The sequence below is a fragment of the Myodes glareolus genome, chromosome 7 (genome assembly GCF_982192425.1).
Source record: "Myodes glareolus chromosome 7, mMyoGla1.1, whole genome shotgun sequence".
Classification (NCBI taxonomy): domain Eukaryota; kingdom Metazoa; phylum Chordata; class Mammalia; order Rodentia; family Cricetidae; genus Myodes; species Myodes glareolus.
Genome location: NC_142032.1, coordinates 40,189,299 through 40,215,896, shown reverse-complemented (window position 1 = coordinate 40,215,896; position 26,598 = coordinate 40,189,299). Strand labels below are relative to the sequence as shown.

General features: G+C 44.1%; 1 protein-coding gene across 4 annotated transcripts in view; it reads left to right on the top strand.

Annotated features, from left to right (window-relative positions):
* Window positions 1–26,598, top strand: part of Cemip2 (cell migration inducing hyaluronidase 2) — an 87,625-nt gene that overhangs the window by 36,296 nt on the left and 24,731 nt on the right. For all 4 annotated transcript variants that reach the window (XM_087908035.1, XM_085693697.2, XM_048438703.3 and 1 more), the window contains 10 exons: window positions 2,136–2,345; window positions 2,603–2,808; window positions 2,942–3,011; window positions 6,037–6,165; window positions 8,799–8,887; window positions 14,107–14,238; window positions 16,110–16,145; window positions 17,082–17,237; window positions 21,806–21,983; window positions 23,921–24,136. In XM_087908035.1, coding sequence (XP_087764161.1) covers window positions 2,136–2,345; window positions 2,603–2,808; window positions 2,942–3,011; window positions 6,037–6,165; window positions 8,799–8,887; window positions 14,107–14,238; window positions 16,110–16,145; window positions 17,082–17,237; window positions 21,806–21,983; window positions 23,921–24,136 — 1,422 coding nt within the window. The remainder of the gene's footprint in view (window positions 1–2,135; window positions 2,346–2,602; window positions 2,809–2,941; window positions 3,012–6,036; window positions 6,166–8,798; window positions 8,888–14,106; window positions 14,239–16,109; window positions 16,146–17,081; window positions 17,238–21,805; window positions 21,984–23,920; window positions 24,137–26,598) is intronic.

The following is a 26,598-nucleotide window of genomic DNA, read 5'->3' as shown; positions in this document are numbered from 1 at the left end:
CGAGACACGTTTAAGTTGCTAAGGAACTTTTGAGTGGTGGAATTAGGTAGGGTGTGTTTATATGTGTTGTGTGGGTATTATTCATTATATGGATATTGAAAAGACATTGTAATTCTTTTTTAAATATTAGAAAATGTTTAAAAACAAAACCAAATGAAACTAAAAGAGAGCAAGGTATGGTTGTAAACACCTGTAATCCCAGGACTTGAGAAGCTGAACCAGGAACATCAAGGAGTTCAAGGCTAGCTTTGGCTAATGTACTGGGCTGTGTAAGACCCTGTCTTAAACACACACACACACACACACACACACACACACACACACACACACACACACAGAGAACTTTGTGCCTTTAGGTAGCCTGGGTTGTAGTTCATCCATTAAGAATTATTCTGTGAAGAATTGTTAACTTTAGACATCATGAATAACACAGTCTCACAGAGAACACCGTGATGACCTTGGTTATCCATTTCTGCAATTTCTCAGAATCTCCTGGCTTTTTAAAAAGCTGATATTACCAAGGGGTCAACAGTACTAATATGCACAATCAAACTCTAGTTCTATAAAAATTATTGGGTGCAGATTTTTATTCCGGAGAAAAACAAGCAGTTACCTTATGGCAGACAGTATTCTGTGTGACCAGTTTTGGGGTCTGATCCACATCTGGCTATGAGTGTCTGAGCCCTCTTTCTGGGGTGGGCGGCCTTTGGTCATTAGCTTTGCTTCTGAGTCTCTGGCTTCAGAAATGCTGGTGCAGCGTTACTGCTTCAATGATGTGGTTGAGAAACCCAGTACTTGAAGATATTGAGAGTCCTCCAACTCTGCATCACAGGGAAGATTTCCCCATAGGGGAAAGAGAGCTTTTCCTACTAAACACTGGTAAGGACTTAGAAATAAGTAGCTGTCCAGTAGATAAGAAGCTGTGGTGGAGGATAGAGAGATGAGAGGGAGTAAGACTCTGAGTGACCCAGATAGACAGCCTCTGATCTGATTTAATAATTACCTTGGCATCTAGATGAAAAGCAGGGTACGTTTAGTAGTCGCCAAATAGCACAGTTAGAATTTTGGTCTTTTTCTCATCTGTGGTTATGGGGGCGAAGTGCATCTTCGGATTCTGACCTCTTTAGTTCAGCCGTGGCTTTATCATGGGTAACCTTACTGGCACTGTTGAGTCTTATGTGTATTGAACAAAATACGCGGGTAGGTACAGCGGTGCAAACCTGTCATCCCAGGGCTTGCTAGGCTGAGGTAGGAGGATTCCTGTACAGATGATGATGAGGCCGGCCTGAGCTACATATTGAGTACTAGCCGGGCCAGCCAGGGCTACATAGCAATGCCTGAGGAATAGAACAAACCCGGCCCCACCCTACAACTTCCTATCCTATCCTGTCCCACCCCCACCCCCAGAAAGCAGTACGTGATTTTTCTTGTTTCATTTTTCCATATTTCCGATTAGAAGTCAGTCCCCTGGCTCTTTAAAACATGAGTCTGTATAAAAAAGCATTAACTATTGCTTTCCCATTTCACAGTACTGGGAAGCCGACTGGGGGCCTCCCACAATGCAATTGAACTCTACGACTGAGCTACATCACTAGCACCTAAGGTGCTCAGTTATTAAGTGAGGCTCTGGTAAAACACAAAAGGAAAACGAATGTGCTTATTTTATTTTATTGGTGTGTGTATGCTTGTGTGGGGGTGTGGGTACGTGTGTGTATGTGCATGCGCACGCACACACTGCCTATGTGTGGAAGTCAGAAGTCATTCTTAAGTCTTGGTCCTCAGGAGTTATCCACTTTGATTTTGAGACAGAGTCTCATTGGGACCTAGGACTCACCAATTAGGCTAGACTGGCAGTCAACAAGCCCCATGAAACTGCCTGTATCTGCCTCCCCAGTACTGGAATCACGGACATTTACCTCCCTTCCTTGTCTCTTTACATGGGGCTGGAGATTGGACTCGAGCCCTTACGTTTGCATAGCAGACGTTCTACCAACTGATCCATCCCCTCAACCCCCAAAATGTTGTAAGATATTTCCTCTGTAGACATCTTCTGTTTACATACTATATATGCATGCTTATTCCTCCTTTCCTGTCCTGAAAGGATTCCACTTCATTCGGAATACTTTGCCTTATAGATAGAGAAGAATTTTACTTCAGTTCATCTTTCTTATGTGGAATTGAAGCACATGGGCCAGCAGCACCTGGGACGCTATCCTGTCCATTTTCACCTGTGCGGAGACGTAGACTCGAGAGGAGGATACAGATACCCAGCGTCTGTGGATGGCCTGACTATTCACCATAGCTTTTCAAGGTGCATCACTGTGCACGGGACCAATGGCTTGCTAGTAAGTAGCCTCGCATTGTGCTGACGTGGAACGGTTATTGAAATGTTAGCGCTTCTTATTCTCACGACGCCTCCATTTTATACAAGTAAGCTGTGACCACAGGCTGTGCTTCAGCCTGCTCTTACTGAAGAATCTGTCTTTCCATCTGTAGACGCCTAGCCTTTTCTTAAATGACCTCAGTTGTCTTATATGATCACTTTCTACGGACGCCCCAAACAGTCTGTGTCCAGTGACATTATGACCCTCCATTTCTGCAGATCAAAGACACCATTGGATTCGACACACTAGGTCATTGCTTCTTTTTGGAAGACGGTGTGGAACAGAGAAATATTTTGTTCCATAACCTGGGGCTTCTTACCAAGCCAGGAACTCTCCTCCCCACGGACAGGAACAGTTCCATGTGCACCATCATGCGCGACGGTGTGTTTGGAAACTACGTGCCTGTGCCTACCACGGACTGTATGTGAGTAATTACTGGACAGGGAGTTGGGTGGTAGTCAAGCCCTTGGACTTTTGGGGGAACTGTTGCTGGGGAGATTTTAAGGGGTAGGCTTTCGGTGAAGAATGTTTCAGTCACCTTCACCAATGCCTTGCAGGGCCGTTTCAACTTTCTGGATTGCCCACCCCAACAACCATCTGATCAATAACGCAGCTGCAGGCTCACAGGTAAATCACACTGTTTTGGCGGTCTTCATGCTTTGACTGCGCTGGCTTCCATGAGAGTGATGTTTGTGGTGAAAGCGTGATGCCATCTCCTGGTGCTGCTTGTCTAATCGAGAGTAAGCTCACCGAGGTGATTCTCGTTTCTCTAAATCCTTGCCAGTTAGGAGCTTCTGTCTAGACAGAAGACCAGTGAAAGAACACAGGTGAGCTGGTCTAGGAGTGTGCCCTCTCCAGGAGGGACTCACAGTGTGCTCTGTGTGGTCTTTCTGGTTTCTCGTGTTTCCGTCTTTGGTGGACAAGCAGCACATCACTTCCAACTCTGGTGCTCATGGAAAAGGGAAGCCTTCCCATGTTCTTATTGGAATGAGACAGTGTGTAGACTACTCTGTCGTTCTGGTCAAGGAACACATCTTTTTGGTAAGTACAAGGGCTAGTTTCTTTTAGGGACATCTTGATAAAGCAGCTGAAACCTCAGCTACTGTTTGTTTAAGACACACAGATAGGTTTCTATACACACAGGAAAACAATTTCCATGAGGAAAAAAAAACATTATTTTTAAATGATAGAGATTGTTCCATTGGTAAACATGGGCTAATTTATCCTTACAGTTGAGTGTAGTTCAAAATTACTGATTTATACAAATGAATTTTTAACAAAACTATCAAGACTGTAACTGGGCTGAAAGTTAGGGTGTAGGTCTGTGAACATTCGGCAACGTGTAAATATCCATACGTATGCATCATAGTTGTTCAACATGTTAAAAGGGCTGGAAATGTGTAAAATCATTTCTGAGGTGTCTGTAAAGAGGGGAACCAACGGGAGTGTTTCCCTGAACAAACAGAATACAGGCATCATTGTGGAACCGCTGAACCTGCATCTGTCATGTTCTGAAAACACGAAATGTAACCTGAAGGACTCTGACATTTGAAGACTGTCTTTTGACGGTCGATGATTTCTTATTTCCATTCCTTCGTTCTCTGTCCAGTATCTGAGGAGTTCGTGTGGGTTTGTACCCAGCATTTCTTACTGGAAAGTTAGGACCGAGAGACAAGCCTGCAGCCTTGCCTGCTTTAAAGTCAGCAGCCAGAACGCTGCTTCCTTTTAGCTTTGCCAGAAGCTGGGACCTCAGAGGAGAGCAGTTGAAAATAGCCCACGAAGGCCTGGGGCAAGTCTGTGAGCCGCCCTCCTGATCTTGAGCGAGATTAGCGAATGTGACTCACCCACGTTCTTCTGGTCATTCTGGAATTTTCTCTCTTCTCTTTAGGAAAACTGCTTCAGTAAAGACAACATTTGTCAAGGCCTTCTTCTCGCAGAGTAGGAGAAGCCATTTCATTGTACCTTACCATTGCCTTTTACAAAGCTGTCATTACCTCTTTAGACATGACGGTGCCTAACAGCAAACTGCTGCTATATGCCTATACAGCCCCCAACCCCAAACCCATGGCATCTTGGGAGGGCTGGCTTTGCCTTCTGCTTGCAGGGGTATGGTCTCAAGCCTTTTCTCCAGCTCCATTAAGTTTTCTTTTGCTGTCTGAATTGCATCCAAAATGTTGAGGTGGCCAACGGTTCTTTCAGGATAGTTTGTTTTATTAAGACCCATTTGTAAACTTTGATCATGGAAAAATGTTGACTTTACAGTCAGTTGGGTGTGTAGGTATGTATACTTTCCACACTCCGTGCTTCCTCTGTGTCCCTGAAGGACTTTAGTGACACCTATCAGGATACTGCCTGTGCCATGTCTTAGTTACCTTTTCTTCTCCGTTAGATTGTAAATTACTCGACAATAGTCATATTACTCATAATCATGTAGTGAGTACTAAATAAACACATGCTGAATTTGAACCAGTATCCTTTTATACTGTGTAAGTTTTTAAATGCTGCTTCATCAACATTCCATAGTGTAAATTTATCCTTCACTTGGGCTAGTTATTAATTCAGTTATAAAATGTAAAAAATGGGAATGGGGTATTAACTTATTAAAGAACTTTTATTAATGTTTTCATGTCTCACTTTATGTCAGAAACTTTTAAACTGATCTGCTGTTAGGGCCAGTAGTCCTTCAGTAAAACAGACAGGGTCCACACTGAGAGACAGCGCCCTGATTCATACATGTGGCGTTTTCTCCCCCACATTGGCACAAACTTGCCCGAGAACAGGAAGGGCATTGGAGTTGTTTGAAAGAAGCCAGTGAGATCTGCCTGCCAGCAGACAGTTGTTTAATAGGCATGACTCATCTATTGATCAGGTTTGGAGGTAAACATGGAAAACCACATTGCTTAAAGGCTGTGCTGTCCCGGTCATACAGAAGGCAAGCAGGGCTCGGTCTGCATAACATTTTAGACTTATAACGATGGGAAAGCTGGATTTGGGTATTTGCCAACTACGTCTTTTGTCCAGTTGTGTAAGCAAAATTGTATTTGCTTTGAAAAATAAGCAGATATAACTGCTTGGGGATGCTATATAATGTGGGCAACCTTTCTGCACTCACTTCTAAATTGAAAACAATGGGAAACATTTGTTATAGAGGGTTTTATGAGGGTGTTTCACGTGGTGGCTTCATAAAAACCGAGGCTTTATATTCATGAAACGACAGTGTTGTATACTTTCTCTCATTCAGAATCTAAATTTAATACAAGTGTGTGTACGTAGACATGAGAGGAGGGGAACGGTAAGGGGTCAGGAAGAAGGTGTCTGTTATGGGACCAGGGGAGGGGGGACAAGGAAGGGAAGCAAGGAGGAAAGATAAATACCACACATTTTCTTCATAGCTAGAACCTGGATTTTGTGTGTGTGTGTGTGTGTGTGTGTGTGTGTCTGTCTGTCTGTCTGTCTGTGTATGTAATATCCAAGCAGAGGGAACTGTTTGTGGAAAACAGAGAAGCTTGAAGGCGGGCCAGAGGAGGATGGGATAAATATGGGCAAGGCATAGTGATCCATGCATATGAAAACATCATAATGAAACCTGTTATTTTATACATTTTACAAAATTTAAAAACTGATTTTAATGACCTCGCCCTTGCATTTGTAGGATGCTGGAATATGGTATTTATTCCACAAAGAACCCACTGGGGAATCCACTGGGCTGCAACTCCTGGAGAAACCGGAACTCACTCCATTGGGAATATTTTATAACAACAGGGTGCATTCAAATTTTAAGGTAGGCTCTGGCTTTTGAAGCGTGTGTGAGGCACAGGGCAGATCCACCACTGCAGTCGGGCCCTCCTCTTGCTGCTGACAGAGTGGCACAGAGAGAGTAATTTCTGACGAGCAGATGTTCACATGCCTCAGGGTTTTGGTGCCTGGGACTCCTAATGTAGGACCAGCATCTGGTAAGGACTAGTCCAGTCGCATCATCCCAGGACACTGCGTACACTGCATATACGATCTGTGTAAATCTGTCATAGACTCGCTGGTCAGTCCTCTTCTCTCTTGTCCCTTGCTGTCTGCCCGCCCGTCTGCCCACCCACCCATCTGCCTGCCCGCCTTCCTTCTTCCTCACCTTCTTATCCTCAATGTGACGTTTCTGGGATTCTACGTGTTAGAGGGTACGTGTCTGGGGCTTAGGACTCCTGCTTCGCTTCCCTGCTTCTCTCCACAGTGTTCATTGAATATCTTTTAGCCAGTAGCACTCCGAGTATGTGGATGGCGAGATGCCATTTAAGGACATTGCGCTTAATTCAAATCACCTACAGGTCATTCAGAAACCCCAGTTTCTGTGTTTGTCACTCACCCCTCCCTTCCATCGTGATGAACATCCTTGATTCCTTTCTTGCTCACAAGTCACTTTTTACTGCACGTGTAATCATTAGATCTTCTGCTGTGATATGACTCATATCAGAACACAATATTTCCATGTGTGACCCTCGGAGGATCCTTTAATACCTATCTCAGTTTTGGGGTTAGAGAGACGGTTTAGTAGATAAGATGCTTGCTGTGCAGGCATGTGGTCCCGAGTTAGGATCTGAGCACCTGGGCAAAGAGCTGGGTGTGGCTGTGAGCACTTGTAACCCCTGAGCTGCTGCAAGCAGAGACAAGAGAGTGCCTGGGGCTTGCTGGCTCCCAGCCCAGTCCCAGGTTCTTTCTGCAAGAGATCCCGTCTCAAAAGAATCAAGTGAGGAGTGATAGACAGACAGGACAGCTGATGCTCGTCTCTGACCTTCCTACTTATACACACAGGTTCACTCCCCCCACCAACCCTCACACAGGTACACATACAATACTCAGACACCCAAGTTAGGAGAGGCTTTGGATCAGTTGAGGAACTGAGAGAAGAAACAAACTGCTGTCATTGCCATGAGATGGGTGACTGACTCAGACTGAAAATACTGAAAAGTATTTGGAAAGTAGCATTTCAAAGGGGAAAATCTTTAATTTTTAAAAATGACATTTGTGATAGGAAAATGATCTCTAATTCTTAGTGTCATATGATGTGACAGTATGCACTTATTAATTATAAGAGTATTAAATCTGAGTGTATAATTAGGTTTTAATTTGTTAAACTTGGGAATGATTATGCAGACTATTTCATAACTAAAGGAAATTGAATTGGAGTCCTAAGGAGAAAACCGCCCTGTTGGGATCACTTGCCACGGGTGTGCACTCCGACCAGCCCCTGTGGCTCTGTTTGTTGAGGCTGCCTGAACCTTTCCCTGGGTCCAGGTCAGCCATACCCATTTGCTGCTTACTGGGTTCCACTTCAGTGTTTTATGGACATGTTAGAAACACATTCAAAATGGAAATCCTTTCTTTTATGCTTGCCCTATTTCTTTGTGTCTATTTCAGTGAGTTAAACAACTAGTTAATTCCATGTTTGACCTAATTACACTGGGCCACAAACCCGGGTCATTTCATTTCCCTCCTGAATGACAGTGTCTCCTCGTTCATGTCTGGTCTCTTCCCTTCTGCCCCCTTTAACCTATCCTTAGTTGCAGTATTTTTTTCTTGTTTGTAGTGTTGCTTCTGATGCTTTTTGTAAGATCCCCGTTGTCTTCAGCATACCATTTTAAAAAATATTTATGGTACAGAAACTATCTCTAATTAATTCTTGGTGTCATGTGCCATGACAACACATACTTATGTCATTAGTTGTAAGAGAATTAGATCTGCAGGTGTAAGTGCGTGTGTGTGTGCATGGCCTGACATGTGGTTGTCTTTTCCCTCTCCTCCCATGTTCCTGTTTGTCTGTCCTGTCGAGGACTTGTTCTCTAACACTCCCTGCAACCTCTTCTCTAGACTTTCTTTGTTCAGACTCTTCTGTGAGTCTGTTTCTCTGGGACTATAAGCTGCTCCGTGCTTACCGCCCGCCCATTCTGCGCTCAGCCAGTCCCTCCCCATCTTGAGGATTTCAGCATCACGCAGGAGACACATCTGGAGTTCTCTCCCTGCCCTGAGGAAGCTTCATCTCAGTGCCTTTTTGCCACCAATGCCTCCTGCTTTCCAGTCCTCATGCGTATAGCCGTGGGCACAGCTGTGTCTTTAATTGCATGCCCCTTTGTATCAGTAACAGCAGGGAATAGATTTTTCTTGCTAATTAACATATATGCCATTAAGTGTGCAATAAATAAGTGTCTATTGAATGAGCAAATGAATAAGCTAATAATATCCAGGAAAACTTGCTTTTCACAGTACCTTTGCTTTGTGGGTCGCCGCCCCCCCCCCCCATTCCCAGTTTTAGATGAAAGGATAAGCCGAAAAATATCTTCACAGCTCGTTATGCGTGTGGATGTACCTTAGCCGTGTGGATGTACCTTAGGCTCTATATTCATTTTAGCCCATCGTTGTGTATTTCAGGCTGGTTTATTTGTTGACAAAGGTGTCAAAACAACCAACTCCAGTGCCTCGGACCCAAGGGAATACCTCTGCTTGGATAACAGTGCAAGGTAGGGCTGCTTTTTCAGTTTACACCCAGGCTGGTCTTCTCGGTCAGAACGTTCAGATTCAAGTACGTGGTGTTCTTTCTGATGTAGCCCACATAGAGGAAGTTCGGAAACCTCCTGTAAGAGTTTTGGGAAATCTCTCTGTTGTCTCAGTCCTGAGCGTGGGCTTCTATCTTAACAAAATGCCAAGGAAACTGATTCCTTTCTCCTTTATCGCAGTGGAAATTGATGTTAGAGGAAATTTCAGGAGGAAATCAAAACAGAAGACAGGTTAACAAGGTTTCTCATTGGGAACAAGTCTGAGTCACTGAAAAACAAGGCAGCCCCCCAATCCTAAGCATCTAGAATTCATGGATAGTGGTCAGATGGGACATTGCATTGGATCTATTTCAAGGGAATGGTCCCAGATGTGGGGATTGAGCTGGCTCTGGTTTTTGCTGGTAGCCTCAGGTTCCCCTCCTGGCAGGCTGTAGTACTCTCCCGTGTAACCACATAATGTGTTTGGGATGTGGGTCAGTGTTGCAGCAGGCTCGCTCGTGTGCTGTGTTCCAGCCAAAGTAAACAAAACGTCTCGGGTGGAAATAAAGTATTCTCATAATGTGACAACCTGAAGTCATAGTCAGTAAATACCATGAGCATACTCTTTTTATACATATATTTCAAGTTTATTGACCAGATTGAGAGGTTGAATGGGTGATAGATTGCAAAGACTTGCTGGACACGTGGAAGAGTAGTGACTGGCTCGGTTGTTGAAGGAATAAAGCAGGAACGCATGGGAGGTCGATGAGTCTGACTTAATGCGCGAGGCAGGGTTCTTGCCATGTGTTACTAAGCTGTGAGTCCGGAGAAAACTGGGGAAAGTGCTCTTGGTGAATCACCTGTCAGGATTTCTCAAGGTCAAGTTAAAGCCAAAGGAGAGCAGTGACCGGGGAATATCTAAAGAAGGTCAAGGAGGAGCACCATGTAAATAAAAACACATGGTGCCTTATTGGATGATCAATCCAAAATAGGAATAAAAGGAGCAAATAGATGAGAATGAAATAGGCTGTCCTTATTTGTACTCTGCTGCTGTGATAGAAACAGTACGACCAAGGTGGGCGATGGTGGCACACGCCTTTAATCCCAGCTCTTGGGAGGTAGAGGCAGGCGATTCTCCCTGAGTTTGAGGCCAGCCTGGTCTACAGAGTGAGTTCCAGGACAGCTAGGGCTATACAGAGAAACCCTGTCTCGAAAAACAGAAAACAAGAATAAAATCCACCATGACCAAAAGCAACTTGGGGAGGGGAGGGCGTATTTCTGCTTCCAGGTTACAGTCCACATTGAGGGCAGCAGAGGCAGGAACTCGAGGCGGGCTCTTGACGCAGAGACCCTGAGGAGTGCAGTGGCTTACTGGCTCTCTGAGCTTGCCTGCTTATACAGCCTTTTACAGACCCAGGCCCACCACAATTGTAATTACCATTTTGCAATCAGGAAAATGCCCCACAGACAGCCCAACAGGCCAGCCTGTTGTAGGAAATTCCTCAGTTGAGGTTACTTCTTCCCAGGTTAAACAGTAGAAGCTAATCAGCATATTGGAAATGTCAAAAGAATGATGAAGTTGCTATGGAAATATGGAAAGTTGCCCCTGCTTTTTTTTTTTTTTCCTGTGTGTGCATGAGACAGTCTCATTATGGAATTCCTTCTGGTCTAGAACTCACAGGGTCCCAAGTGTATGTATGTATGTATAGGCAGGAGCCACCAAACCTGGCCACACTTACTTTTTAAAAGTCTTTTATAATTGATAGTTTTAGTGAGGTGTGCTTTGTCAAGTTGGTGCCACCAGGATCATTGTTGAACAATTAGCTCCTTTCCCCACTTTGAAAGAGTTTATATGGGGCTGCAGGGAGAAGGCTCAGCTGGCTCAGTGCTTGCTTTGCAAGTAGATGTCACTTCCATCTCCAGCACCCACAGAGAAGTCAGGCATGGTGGGAGGCAGAGATAAGAGGAACCCTGGGGAATTGTTAGACAGACAGTCTAGCTGAATCATCAGGCACCAGGTCCGCTGAGAGACCCTGTCTCAAAAACTAATGCAAAGAGTGAGTAAGAAAGCCAGCAGATAGGAACATCTGGCCTCCACATGTGTTTGTTCCGCATCTTTTCGCACGTGTGTGCAGGGGCACATGATATACTGTGAGCGTGTTTGATTATATGTACGTACATGAGTGAAGAAGTAAATGGATTTAAGAAGCATCGTAACTAGGTTACCCGGTGTGGCTTCAGAAGGTATTTCCTGTATGGCCAAGGGCATACTAAGAAGATGGCATTCCTTGCTCTGCACTCCATGAGTTCTCAAACCTGTCTTCAAATGTGTGCCCATTGGTAAGGATTAGACTCCATTGGGAGGTCGACCTGGAAAGAACTAATTATAGAAGAAGAATGACAAGACGCCTGGCAGCCGCATCCATGTTCAGTTTTGTGTACACTGCTGTGTAGACTGTGCCCACGTGTGTTCATGCAACCCAGACATGAGTAAAGATGACAAAGCACAAATGAGTAATAAATCAGGCGTGAACTCAATGCCACGATCGTAGGATCCAGCAGATATATTCAGTCTGTTCCTTAGGGGGACGCTGACTCACTAATTATCGGATGAGTCTTTCTTCACGTCTGCAAGATGTGAAATAATGGGAATCCAAAGATGGGAACTCTCAAGGGAACTTCATTTGAAATCGGGGAATTTCATAAAGAACTTTTTAAAAGGGGCAGGGTGAGACATTATAACCAATTACTGCATCATAACTAATTAGTACATTTAAATCAAGGCAAGTGATTATATTGTTGTTGTTGTGACCAAATATTTTACAGGAAGCAACTCAAGGAGGAAAGGGTCCGTGCTTGTTGACAGTTTAAGGGACATCATGGCGGGAAAGGAAGGCATAGTGGCAGTAGTGTGAGGCAGCTGGTCAGCCGACTTCACAGTCATTGAGGAGAGAGGTGGCAGGGATGCTGGTGGCCAGCCTACTGTTTCCGTTTAGTTCCATCTGTGACCCCAACCCATGAAATGGTACCACTGGCATTTAGGGTGGCTCGTCCTATTTCCGTTAACCCAGTCTAGAAAATTCATCAGTCATGGCTGGAGATGTGTTTCTGTAATGACTGTAAATCCCATCAAGGTGTCATCAGGATTAGCAGTCAAGGGATTGGAGAGACTGCTTAGCGGTTCAGCGTGCTTGCTGCTCTTGAGAGGACAGACAGGCGTCTCGGTCACAACACCTATGCTGGGCAACTCACAACCACCTGTTACTCCAGCTCCAGGGGACCCAGCTCTCTCTTCTGGCTTCTGTGGGCACCTGCACTCTTGTATTCATACATACACAGAGACACAGAAATACACATACACATGCATAAAATTCAATCTTTTAAAAGAATTAACTGTCATGATGATGAAAACAGAGCTGATTAACTATTTTCTTTTTTTAAATTAGAATTTTATTTGTTTATATTCTCTGTACCACCCTTGTGCACCAAAGGAGGGTGTCAGATTCCCTGGGGCTGGAGTTACAGATGTTGTGAACTGCCATGTGGTGGTTGGGAATTGAACCCAGGTCCTCTGGGAAGAACATACAGTGTTCTTAACTGCTAAGCCATCACTCCAGCCCCTAACTGTGTTTTCTAAATACCAAATGAAAATGCTGAAACCAGGGGCATCACTTTGGTGCAAATGATCAGGGACTGGCCTGTATGGCGGAGTCAGGAAAGATGATGAGGCTGTTACAGGGGACCACGTGCTGCGTTATGGTACCTGGGTGTCTTCATTTAGAGCACTGCATCCTTCCCTCCCAGCTCTTCCAGCTGTTGGACCTCCTTTAACAACTCTAGGCAAAGCTTTTCAGCCGATCATCCAATGTCAGGAAAGTTTTATTGGCCCAGCGTGAGGCCCTCTCTTTACCTCGTCAGTCTGAGCTAGTTAGGGCACCAGCCGAGATGTCATCTTCATCCCTGATGCTCCCGCCCATTCTTCACCACCAGCATCTCTCAGACGCACCTAAGGGACCTCTGTGTGACCTTACAGTCAATCCATTAACCAAATGTCATCCTGTGCTGTGTTGGGAGGGGAGGGAAACTAGGGGTGGGGGTGAAGTGGGGATCTGATCACATGGCTTCCTGGTTTCCTGTTTTCACTGCCCTCCCATTGCTTAGTAAGGGCACATGTGTGCCTCTCTATTTCACCCTTTCCCACCTCACTCCTTCCCAGTGACCTGTCTGCTGTAGCGTACAGTGACTGGTGGAGAATGTGGAGCTCCCAGGCCTAAGACACCTGTGCTGCGTTCTCTTTCCGCAAAGAAGCGTCTCTCGTTGCCATGTTTGAGCACATACTGTGGGCCCGCAGATGCAGTAGCAGCATCATGCAAAGGCTCCTCCTTCCTGTGTGACTGAAAAACTCAGCGCAATGAATTGATTTTTGAAACTCAATTAAAAACATTTTTTTTAAAAAAAAATTCTTTCTCCTGTCTTTGTAATGTGGTAGGCATATGGAATTGGATGTGACCAGCTTTTGCCTTTCTCATTAAGGTCTGTGTCAAAGTGGTTGAGTGAAGGAAATGGGAAATACAGTCTTTCTAATAAAAATTCAGTTGGTCTTTTAGGTTTAGGCATTTCGAAACCATCTACTGAATGTATAAATGTCTCTCTAGCTAAAAGCATCTAAACAGCATACAATTTAATAACTTAATTCATGTAGATTTGTGTTGTAGTTTATGATTAGTTTTTGCAGTGATCATGTGTTGGTAACACGTGATTTAAATTTTTATGAAGATACACTGAAATGCCTGGTCTGCATATGGCTGTCTTTCTCTGTGCGTGTGTTTACAGAAGACTTAAGAATGAAAGCATTTTTTTCTGGAAACTTAAATGTAATTGTATTTGAACTTTAAATAATTAAGCTGTATCTTAGCTTTTTTTTTTATTTGTTTATTTTGGCCCAAACTACATCCTGCCTCTTGACCCATAGTGAGTATAATAGACAGTTCTGATTTTCCTCCTGACCTGTAGCCTGTATATACATAGACAGTTCTGATTTTCCTCCTGACCTGTAGCCTGTATATACATAGACAGTTCTGATTTTCCTCCTGACCCGTAGCCTGTATATACATAAACAGTTCTGATTTTCCTCCCGACCTGTAGCGTGTATATACATAGACAGTTTCAATTTCTTTTGCTTATTTCACTTTTTTGCCCTGTAGGTTCCGGCCTCATCAGGATGCAGACCCTGAAAAGCCACGGGTTGCTGCTGTCATTGACAGACTAATTGCTTTTAAAAACAACGATAATGGTGCCTGGGTCAGAGGAGGAGACATCATTGTCCAGAACTCAGCGTAAGTATGATATGTAGGGGTAACATCTGCTGACACTGCTGGCTACTTTAAAGATTTTTATTTTTATATTTTAAAGGCAGGACGGGGGTGGGGGAGGTAGTATTCCAGGCTGGCCTTGAACTCACTGCGTGGCAATGACCCTGATCTCCATCTTCCTTCCAAGTACTGTTAGAAGTGAGGGCCACTGCAGCCCATTGGATTTTATTTTTAAACTGAGTAGACTGAAGGTGTTTCTGAGATACATAATATATAATATTATATTATTAATATCATTAGTGCACAGGATTGTCAGGGACCAGCCTTGACAAAAATACCTCTCACCCAGGTAGGGACGTTAGAATTTAGAAATATTAGTAAAGAATACGAAGATGCAAAAATAATAAGACAGAAAAACATAATATCAGGAGGGAGTTCTAGTAAATACTGAATCACCCATATTTAATTTCCAATTACTTAAAATACCTCTGACCCCAAAAGGTATGAGTAAGACAAAAAAACTATATTAACAGGATACAAGGAAATGAATAGACCAGTTGAAGGTCACGGGCAACAGCAATAGTTAAACATTCTTTTGCTAGAACAAAACAAATCCTGCTTACGCTCTAGATCAAAACAGACCGAGGCAAACCACTCCCTGGGTGGAATCCAATGTTGTCTCCTTAAAGGAGCTGGAACCTTAGTTAGATCCTTAGACTTTTGTTTGAGGTAGAAACATCTACTTCTCTATTCCTGAAGTACAAGATCTGGATAGCCACACCTGTTGACCATAACCTTGAAAGAGCAGAACTCTCTGACCTAAATCTAGGTGGGACCTTTGAAGTGGACACACAATAACCTTGAAGGAATAGAGGTGAGTTCCAACTCTCTGACCTTTGTTCAGCTGGAAATAGGCTCACATTTTTGGGCTCCCACACAGAAGGAACTTGGAGGGCGGCTACGACAGCTCACAGACAGAAGATGTTTAGACTCCTCTCATTCTGGAGCTTTTGTGGCACTGAACTTGTCTGGTGGCCTGAGAAGGCTTCATGGGGTGAACCAGACACCTGGGATTTAGCTTTATATAGCAAACACTATTTATGTTGAAGAGCTAAATAAAAATTTTGAAATTCCCTGGGGTTTTTAATTTTTATTTTATTTTATTTGTATTGTTGTTGTTCTTGGAAACTCTTTAAAGTTTGTCCGATCTTCTTGCCATGCCACTGAAGACAGAAGTTCTCTAAGTCCAGTTTAATATGCCTGCTCTTTCGTGGCTTACTGGAGGCAGGAAGCACCTCACTTGTTTTAGTTCATTGTTTGTTTTTGTTGCTGTTGTTTTTCTCACTTGCAGGATTTTGAGAGCGGTCTGGTGCATAGTGAATTAAGTTTTAATGTTAACAGAATAGACCATTAGTTTCTTGTCTTTTTCCACCATCTCTGACTGTTTTCACTCCCAAATTTAACACTGTATTAAATCTGTAGAAATGGCTTTGGTCTCAGATTGAAAACATTTGAGGCAAATAGCATGATATAATTCTTTCTAAAGAATAATGATTAAAAACAGACGTCTTAGCTAATACCTTGATATGATGTATATTATGTTCCAAACACTATTCAAATACTTGAAATGAGTTAGTGTATTTAATTTTTTCACGAATCCTATGAAAAAGAGCATATTATTTTAAATTATAGAGGGGAGGGGGTTGAGAACACAGTTGGCAGAGTCAGGATTTGAACCTGACACCTTGCCTTGGAATCAAACTGTGGTGACTGGGAGGTTGAACTTCTGTGTGGTTGGAGAGTGAGCATCAGGACTCTGGGGTTCATGGTTGCTCACTGAGGGATTACCTCTTCCGTGTTTCCAGATGACTTAGGTGTACTGTTTCCTTTTACAGATTTGCAGATAATGGAAAGGGGTTGACCTTTGCCAGGTTTGTAATGCTTTAAAACATTCGATTATTTTAAAGCTATAAGGTAAAATCAACCTTAGTGTTTTTGTTTGTACGTTTTGGGATGGGGGTAGGGAGTTTGCTTTATAATTTATTAGTATTAAATAAAAAAGAATAAAAAAGATCACTCTCTTCTTGGTACCACTAGAGGGCCAAAAAACCACATTTTCTTTTTTTTAAAAAAATAGAAGAATTGAATTTATGCCAAAATTGTAGATCAGTTTTGCTGGAATTTCACAGAAAGGTAGAGTAGTTGTTAACTGTACTTGCAAGAAAACTCTTGAGCTTCAGGCTAAAAGTCTTTAAAAATAGAGGATGAAAGAGGAAGATAAACAGTGAAGATGAAAAATAATAACTTTCCTCTTAGAAATCTGCTTTAACTTAGTAATGAGCCTCGAGAACTAAACTTTTCATGAGCGTGTGTGTGTGTGTGTGTGTGTGTGTGTGTGTGTGTGCGTGTGCATGGGTCTCTGTATGGGCTTTTGTTTTTCCACAGTGCTGAGGATCATATTGGTCCATGCTGGTGATGCACTGTCTCTCTCTCTCTCTCTCTCTCTCTCTCTCTCTGTGTGTGTGTGTGTGTGTGTGTGTGTGTGTACATGGGTCTCTGTGTGGGCTTTTGTTTTCCCACGGTGCTGGGGATCACACCGGTCCCCGCCACTGATGTACTCCACAGCTGCTCTGTACCTCTAGCCTGAAACTTGACGTGCTTCTATATAATTTTCCAACTAACTCACTAATTGATGAAAGGAGTCTTTACAGTATAAAGATGGTTCCTGAGGGTTTCTGATGCACATGAGAGAAAGGCTTTAGGTTAGGTTTTTATGCTTTAGGTTTTTAAATATTAGCTTGCCTTCTTTGGGGGGACAGTTTAAAGTTCCCCAAGAATGTCTCTAAGCACTGTCCTCATTTCACCAGTGATGGGAGCTTCCCAAGTGACGAAGGTTCCAGCCAGGAGGTGTCGGAATCGCTCTTTGTCGGGGAGAGTAAGAATTACGGAAATCAAGGCGGCCAAAACAAGTACATGGGTATAGGAGGAATAGATCAGAAGCCTCGGACGCTACCCAGGAACAGGTGAGTTGGACTTTGGCAGTGGAGAATGAAACAGTGGAGACAGAACCTATTCCTGCATTTTTTTCCTGTCTTATTAGCAGGACTCACTATTATCAGTGTTATGTTGTCTATTGTCTTCATAGGATTTTAGAGCGTTACTAATTATCCACGTCATTGGTTTTCTTAGCAGTTTTATGAAGGAGCTGCTCTTGTTTCTCATCCCTTACGTAAGACCTTATATAAGTGGATTTTTTTTTTTCTCTTGATGTTTTCTTCTTCTTGAGACATAGAAGTTGCCAAACCATAAACTATGACATTAGGTCAGTTTCCCTGCAATTCATGATGCTGGTTTTTCAGAAATAGCCACTGGAAAAGGGAAATTCCCTCTGAAAAGAGCCCTAGAAAATGAAACTCGGTGGATGCCAAAGCCAACTCAGAACCCAGCTGAGGCAATGTAATTAAGTGTGTCTGAGATGGTGAGGGGATGGGGGCAGGATGGGCTGGGTTTTCTCTCAACACAATCGGAGTCCTCTTTTCTTTCTTGTGAACTTTTTGAAATTGAAAATAGGTTCTTCTCTCATACAAAACACCCTAACAGTTTTCCCTCCCCTTAGCTCCCCTACACCTCCTGTGTGCCCCAGATCTACTCCCCCTCTGACTCCTCTTCAGAAAAGATCAGGTTTCCAAAAGACAACAGCCAGAGAGGACTAAATAAGATACAATAAGTCAAGGCAAAAGCCCTCCTATTGAGGCTGGACAAGGGAACCAATATGAGGAAAAGAGTCAGATACACCCGCTCCCACTGTTAGGAGTCTCCCAAGAACACCAAGTTAGCAGCCACAACTGCGTGCCAAGGATCCGCTGGAGACCCATGCAGTCCCCACGCTTGCCCCTTCAGTCTCTGTGAGCCCTTGTGAGCTCTGCTTAGTTGATTCAGTGGGTCATGTTTTCCTGGTGTCCTCCATCCCCTCTGACTCCTATAGTCTTTCCTCCTCCTTTTCTGCGGGGTTCCCTGATCTCTCCGGGGAGAGACCCAATGGAGACCTTCAATTTAGACTCTTCTTTGGCTGTGGGTCTCGTACCTGCTCCCGTCTGCTGCCAGAGGAAGACTCTCTGATGACATCTAGGCAAGGCACTGATGAATATACCAGAATATCATTAGGAATCATTTCATTGATTTTTTTTTTCACCTCCATTTGTGTTTAGTTCCATCCTAGGTCTCTGGTCTACCCAGTCTCCAGTTCTGACCATCCGGCCAGTATAGATAAAGCTGAGCTCCCTCTCGTTGATTGGGCCTCAAGTTAAAGCAGACATTGATTGGCCACTGCCACATGTTCTGCTGCACTGTTGCCCCAGCTATCTTGCCTGCAGGACAGATTGTAGGTGGAGGGTTTTATGGCTGATTTGGTGTCTAGGTTTCTCTTTCTTATTGTGCCAAAGAGACTAGAAGGTAGGGGAAGGCTCCAAGTCCTCACCAGCTCGACCTCTATCTTTTCAGTGAGCTGTGTTGAAGTCGACCTTGGCAATGGGACCCCTCTGTCAGTTTCCAGAGGGCAGTGTTCTGTCCTAGTGTCAGCCTGGCTTGTTTCAGGATCTCCACAGGACTTCCTTTGTCAACAACTTAATGGAATATAACCCAGTCCTACCACTGGAAGCCTTGTCTGGCTATAAAAGACGGCAAGGTTGGACTCCATATTCTCCATTACTAAGAGTACTCACTGGGGTCACCCTGATAGATTCCAGGAAGTTTCCACTGCACTAGGTTTCCATGCCACCTCCCAAAGTCTCCCCAATTCCAGCTGTCTCCAATCACACTCTTTCCCCCATCCCCCACCCTCACCCCTCACATTCTGGTCCTTACCTGCCCCCAGTCACCCTCAGAATCTATTCTATTTTCCTTTCCCAGGAAGATCCATGCCTAACCTCTCTGGGTCTGTAGATTTTAGATTGGTTATCATTTACATCATAGGGTCTGGGTTACCTCACTCAGGATGATATTATTTTTCTAGTTACATTCATTTTTTTCTAGTTACATTCAAATTTGCCTGCAAATTTCATGATGTCATTTTCTTTTTAAACATCTGAGTTACACAAACTCCATTGTGTAAATGTACTACATTTTCTTTATCCACTCTGTGGTTGGAAGACATCTAGGTTGTTTCCAGTGTCTGTCTGTTACGAATAAAGTCACAGCAGACACAGCTGCGCAAGTGCCTTGTGGTAGAGTGGAGTGTCCTTGGGATATCTGGCCAAGAGTGGCATAGCTGAGTCTGGAGTTAGATTGATTCCCAGTTTTCTGTGGAACTACCATATTGGCAATGAGAGTTCTTAAAGCAACAGGTAGCACTAGAACATTCTTCAAAGCATGTTAACCCAGTCCCTGGGTCTGAGGCTCCCTTTGGAGCTGTCTACATTATATTTGTGGGAAAACCGGGTAGAGGAAAATCTCAGTCATGTTCTCAAGACCCCAGTTCCCCTCTGATGCATGGTGCACTGAGAATCAGCCCATTTGGGGAATGTTCTCTCTGGGTGTGGTTCAGGGTGAGGCAGGGAAGTTGGACAGACAGACTGTAGGTTTTCCTGGTATGTCATGCTGGATCCTGTCTGGGCTCTTGTCCTTGTGAAGTAGTGAGTGCGCCACTCTGTAGCAATCCTGTTGTATCATGGAGACTTCTAGTAAAAGAGCTTTCTGTCTTGTATGTTGTGGTGCTGAAGGCTAAACTGAAGGATTCGTATGTTTGAGGAAAGTGCTCTCTGTTCCTCCATGTATCCCCAGCCATACTCCAAGAATCTTCAGTAGCTAACATTTATCAAACGCTTGCCAGGGCCTATTTTAACTAGCTCACCTTCATTTAACCTTCATGAAACACAAGCAAGTGTATGCTGCATCTTCCTGCTTTATAGACACTTGCTAAGTAGTGGAGGTGGGATTTGAACCCATGGAGCTTGACTTCATTTCTTTGTGCACGGTTGTTCTGTAGTTCCCTCTAACTGTGCTTTTTATAGAGGCACAGGTTGTGGGTGGGACATGCTGTAGTGTGATAGTGACCAGCTTATTTCTGTCTTTGTTTTACGTTGACTTCTAGTTTTATTTCAAAGTACTTTTTGTACCTTTGCTAAGAGGCGCAAAGAAACAACAAAAACTTGCTCCTGGATTAGTGAATTTAGGTCTTATTTGACTATGTTTATAGTCTTGTCTGTGAGGGTAAGTCATGTAGATTTATGTGCCCAGAGGCTATGCAGGAACTATAGTTTTAATTGGACAGTTGGGCTCCTTGCTACTCTCAACATGGTTGTTGCCAGACTCAGCCAAGGCCCAGCCAGCTGCTGTGGAAATCCCCTGCAGTATTGTTAGTAGAGACTTTACTAGGTGAAGAAACCCAAAGAATTCAGAATATTATGCTTTAAATAAGACCACTTTATTATAATAAAGTCACCAATTAAAGTACTAGCTTTATATATTCATTCTGGTTAGGAATTATGAAGAGGAAAAGGAATACATGGAAAACGTTAATCTAGCTAGCCCTCTGACAGCCCAGGCCTGAGGGCTTAGATTTCAACATTCTCACCTGCTTTGTATGTGTATATACATGTTTTATTAATTACATTTTTTCATTTATTTTACACATCAACCACAGTTTCCTCTCCCTCTTTTCCTGTTCCCCCCTCCCCTGTCTTCCCTCTACCTGCCCCCACCCTCTTCTCTGTCTCTGTTCAGAAAGGGACGGGCCTTTCATGGTCGTCAACAAAGCATGACACATCAATTCTAGGCAGGACCAAGCTCCTCTCCTGTATCAAGTCTGGGTAAGGCAACCCAACATGGGGAATAGGTTCCCAAAAGCCAGCTCAAGTGCCAGGGACAGGCCCTGATCCGAATGCTAGGAGCCTCACAAGCAAACCAAGCTACACAACTGGCACACACATGCAGAGGGCCTAGGTCAGTCCCATGCAGGATCCCTAACTGTTGGTCCAAAGTCTGTGAGCTCCCACGAGCTCAGGTCAGCTGTCTTTTCCTCATCTGATTATGTCTTGCCTTTTTTTTTTTTTTAACCATTGTTCTGTGGCTTCACGGAAGGCTTTCTCTGCTCACACAGATTTGTCTGTGTGACCAGATGAAGCATCCTCCCCTTCCTTCCATCTTCCTCTGCTCCCTTCTTCTCTTCCCCCTTCTCCTCATTTTTTACATGATACCCAGAACCTTGGACATGTTAGGTAATCACTCTACAACTACATCAGTCTAAGCTACATCCCCAGCTCTACACCAAGCAGCACCACTAAGTTGATTCAGGGAAGTTCTTTAGAGAGACCTCTGTTGTGCCCCAAACAGCATGTCTCTCCCCACCCAGTCTATTTTATTACCGTGTCTTAATTGTCAGCATAGCACCAATTCTCTTCAGTTATCTTTATTTAATTATCTTTGGTCTCTCCAAGGATATTGTATTGTTTGCTCCATCAGGACTGTGTATTGCTTACCACTGTGTCTTGGACTTTTATTTGGTACTTACAGGATACTTAGCAGTCTTCGTAAAACATAAATGCTGTGAAGGGGATTGGCCCGTATTTATTAAATATATCTTGTATTTTACTAGGACATTCCCAATTCGAGGTTTTCAGATTTACGATGGGCCCATTCATCTCACAAAGAGCACGTTCAAGAAGTACATGCCAACTCCAGACAGGTACAGCAGTGCCATTGGCTTCCTCATGAAGAATTCCTGGCAGACAACACCCAGGAATAATGTTTCCCTTGTGAAGTTTGGTCCACAGGTGAGTGTGTTCCCATGGCTCCATCACAGGGCATGGAGTGGGGGAGGGGAAGACCATGTACCCACAGACACGGTCCAGCCGGGGTGGGGGAGGGGAAGAACACGTTCCCACAGACAAGGTCCAAACATAGGACATGCCCTGGGTCTAAATGACAGGAAGAAGGGTGTATATAGTTACAACTGCTAACTTATACACTCGATCCCATTAAGTTTGGGATGGGAACGGAAGCCTGGTGTGACTTGGGCTGGTTTTGCCAGCAGCAGGTGACGTCTGCAGCAGGATAATGGCTGAGAGTGATGACGAGGGAAGACTGTCCAGTTTCATAGGAAAGGATGGCGTGTGATTTTGGAACACCGAGAGACTTGGGTCCTGCCTGGTGGTCACTTTTCTGTGGCGTGTAGGAAACTAGGGATAAAACGGTAGAATAAAGATACATAATGGGGCAATGGGATAGAAATTGGATCGGACAGAAGACTATAAAAAGACTTAGAATTTATATTTATGTTGCAGTTGCCCCCAGAATATTTTTCTTAGCAGTTTCACCATTACTCGTAATATACAGGCCAATCTTCTTGGAAAGTCAGGCCTGCTTCATCTTGCCGATACCCTGCCATGATAGCTGTGGTGTGAGAGAGACTGAGCCTCCAGCTCCCTGACCCACAGACAGCCAAAACTGGACATAGCTTACAGTTCTTTTGTTACGTCCACATAAAATGTGGAGTGGCCTGGTTTAAAATAGGGCTTAAGATAAGTTTTTCCAAGCCTTAGCTTAAGAGAAGCCATAGTGATTGCCTCAGGGGCTCATCCATCCTCCCTATGATGGGGATGCTGTGGGAAGTGTGTGAATGCAAGAGAAAGGGGAACAGTGGCCAAGAACCTGGCGCCAGCTGACTCCAAGCAATGTTGTTTTCCTTCGAGGGACTTATCATTTAGATGTGCTGTTGACACACAGACATCCCTGGTTGAGGAGTCACAGGCGCGTTTAGAAACACTTTTGTGTGCCCTGTCAAATGTTGGCTCCTAATGGGAAATAGCTAAAAGCTGGAAGTGCTATCACCCACAGCCAACTTTCTAACGGGATGTCGTGTTTAGTAAACAGTTTCTGTCATCTCATTTCTCATCTGCTGTGCTAGGGATTCAGACCAGTGCCTTGCATACCCTGGCGAGGGGGCCACCAACTGAGCCATAGCCCCAGCCTCCTAGGAAAGGCTGTAACCGAACTCCTGAGCCAGGCATCCTTTGTGTTCAAAGGAGATGCAACAGCAGCTGTTTCCTTGGCAGATTCTAGTGTGCTCAGCAGCCCCTTGCCATCTTGAGCCAGCACCAGCACTGTGTGTTGGTTTTGGATTATATACCGAGTTTTTGTTGGGTGAGACTGTGCATCTGGTTAAGTAACTAAGTCATTTGGAGTGAAGTAAAATGATTTTGGTGTACTTTGAATGGATTTTTGTTTAACTCAGGTTTAATTTGCTTACAGAGGAATGCACAGAATCTCACTTGTAGAGATTATTTATTTATTTATCTTTGGTTTTGGGGGCAGGGTTTCACTGAGTAACAGCTCTTCCTGGAATTAGCTTTGTAGACCTGGAACAGGCCTTCCTAGAACTTGTTTTGTAGAGTAGACTGGCCTCAAACTCACAGAGATTTGCCTGCCTCTGCCTCTCAAGTGCTGGGATTTAAGGTGTGCGCCACCATGCCCAACTACACATGGAGTTTATGATAGTTTACAAATAAATAGGGCTCCACTTTCTCTTCCCCTGCCTTTATCGCTTAAGGGAGGGGGGGGGAATAAAAATAAAGCTGCAATTTAATGCTCCCCAGTCGAGCTTCATGAGGCTTTAGAAATGCTCAGACATGCTGTTTTGTAGGACTCAGATCTACTGGCTGCCCAGTGGCAGGAGCCCGCGTCTGTGATGTGTCTGGTTTTTTGTGCCCAGGTCTCTCTGAATGTCTTCTTTGGGAAGCCTGGCCCCTGGTTTGAAGATTGTGAGCTGGACGGTGACAAGAACTCCATTTTCCATGACGTCGATGGCTCTGTGACGGGATACAAGGATGTCTATGTGGGAAGGATGGACAACTACCTGATCCGCCATCCAAGTTGCGTCAACGTCACTAAGTGGAACGCCGTGGTCTGCAGTGGGACCTATGCCCAGGTAGGCCCGGCAGGCCTGCAGCTCCAGCAGAGCTACCCCCAGGAGGAGGATGGCAACTCCTCAGGGTGACTGGGGGGGTTCCCAAGTAGTTTTTATTGGGGAAGGGAGAAAAGCAAGTGATGATAGAAGGGAAAGGAGGAGCACTTTACTCAAAGCTTCCCCAAGCCAGTTAGATCAGAGAAGTGGGTCAGTGGGGGAGGTGAGGCAAATGCACTTAGTCAGATAAAGTTGGGAGAGCTTGGACAAGAGAAGTCGTGGCTGGCTTGGAGCTGGCAATCTTCCCGGCTGTGTCTTCACTTCCTGTGGGCTGAGACTATAGGCATGTATCAAAACCGATAGTTAGCTCTGATGTTTCTAGACGCTTAGGTTTTTCTCACCACACTCCAAGTATGTCGTTTGCTTTCAGTGTCCTTCTCTCTGCCAAGTCTGACGCTGAGACAGAACAGCAGTGAGTCACTGAGAAAGCCTGGTGTTCCAAGGAAAGAATGAGGTTTGGCAGTACAGAGATGAGAAGGAATCCAGGGAAATCCTAATGATATGATCGTCTGTGGAGACGTGGAGGGGATAGCACAGACACATGAGGAAATGCTTCTTTGACATCATTAAGCTAGTGTGTGTTTTAACTGATGAGAGGCTCACTGGCAAAGTATTCATGGTGAGGAGCACAGGCTCTGAAGTCAGGCTGACTGGATTTGAACCCTGGACTTCTGCTATTGCTGGAGTGAGAAGTGGGCATATTCAAAGGTATTTTGTGGCTGTGTGTAATGAGGGCAGTGACAGGACGGGAGGCTTTCATATAACACATTTAGTATTGGTCTGACCTTTGCCGTTTGAAGAGTCGCTGTAAGTCACAAAGCTGGTTTTAACCGTGAGATTCAGGATGATGGAACGATCTTACAGAACCAAGGTGTCAGTTAAGTTACCCAGAATCTGGAGAAAGAGGACAGAATCCTCAGCCCCTATTTAGGGCAGTAAAAATGTGGGATTTTATAATAGATGGCCAGGCTAGGTGTGGTGATGCATGGCTGTGATTCCAGCATTCCGGAGGCTAATGAAGAATGGTCTCTATTTTGTGGTTAGCTGGGGCTACAGAGTATGAATCTGTCTCAAAAAAAAAAAAAAATCAGAGGAGATTACAGAACAAAAGAAGGGGCCGATTTGAACACAAAGAAGGAAACTGGAGGAAGAACAAGGGAAAGGGGTGCTTGACATCACACTGGACTTTGAGGGCCCATACCAGATGCCTCTCGTTGTTGTGTGGTTTTTCCTGTGGCTTCACAGCCTGCTAAGCACAAGTGTACGCATTTGTGGGTTCTCATTCAGTGTTTCCTCCAGTACCCCAAGTTTGATGTGGTTTGCATCTTCTTAGCCTTCTGTTGTTTTCTTAGAATGCCTTAGAGCAGAATTCATCATTACTCTTTTGACTTTGAAATGACTGTAAAAGAATGTTACTCTTAAATTAAAAGAAAAAAGAAAAGAAGTCTAGATTGTTCTCTGTAGACAAGCAAAAGGCTTAAGAGGGATCAAGGCTGGACAGCATTTCCTGTAACTCTTTGTTGTGGGAATTTTTCATTCCTTTGAACAGAATGGGGGGGGGGGAGGTGGTGATAGAGCACCAAGTCCTGCAGAGGGAACAAGGGGTGGATGGAGAGTTAATTGCGGCTAATAAAAAACGAAAAGAGTGGTTTAAAATGTGATCCCCAGCTCTCACTTTGTTCTTATTCAGATTTGCCCAGTTCTACATTAAATGTCCCCATCAATATTTAGACTCTATGGATACTCTAAAGTTAAAACAAAAGAAAAATGAGTAGCCTTTCTTCTTCTTCTTCTTCTCTTTTTTGGTTTTGGTTTTTTTGTGACAGGGTTTCTCTGTGGCTTTGGAGCCTGTCCTGGAACTAGCTCTGTAGACCATGCTGGCCTTGAACTCACAGAGATCCGCCTGCCTCTGCCTCCCGAGTGCTGGGATTAAAGGCATGTGCCACTCTTTTTGTAGCTGCAGTTTTTATTTATTTTGCTAACCATGTTTACTTGTGTGTGTGTGTGTGTGTATGTGTGTGTGTCTATGTCTCCGTGTGCCAGACTGACTGAAAATGGTGAATGCTCACTAATGAAGATGTTATACACATCTGTAAAGTATGTGGTATATGGTTATATAGCTCATCATTTTCATAAGTTCCAGTTTTTTTAACTAAATACTACAGGTTCTTATTCATTTACTCAGTCCACCATTTGGCACTTTGGATTTGTAATGCTGTTTCAGATACGAACCTAATCATTCCACCTTAGGAAGCAGGGCAGTCATTTTAGTTCTGTTTGTAGTTGAAGGGAGGCTTGAGTCGTACATGCTTCCCAGGAGACTCTGAGAATTGGGGGACCATAGGTCAGAAATTCTTTCCTGAAGATTGAAATTTGGGCAAAAGCCCAAATCTGTAGCTGTTTGCTTTCACTTAGAAGTGTGCATT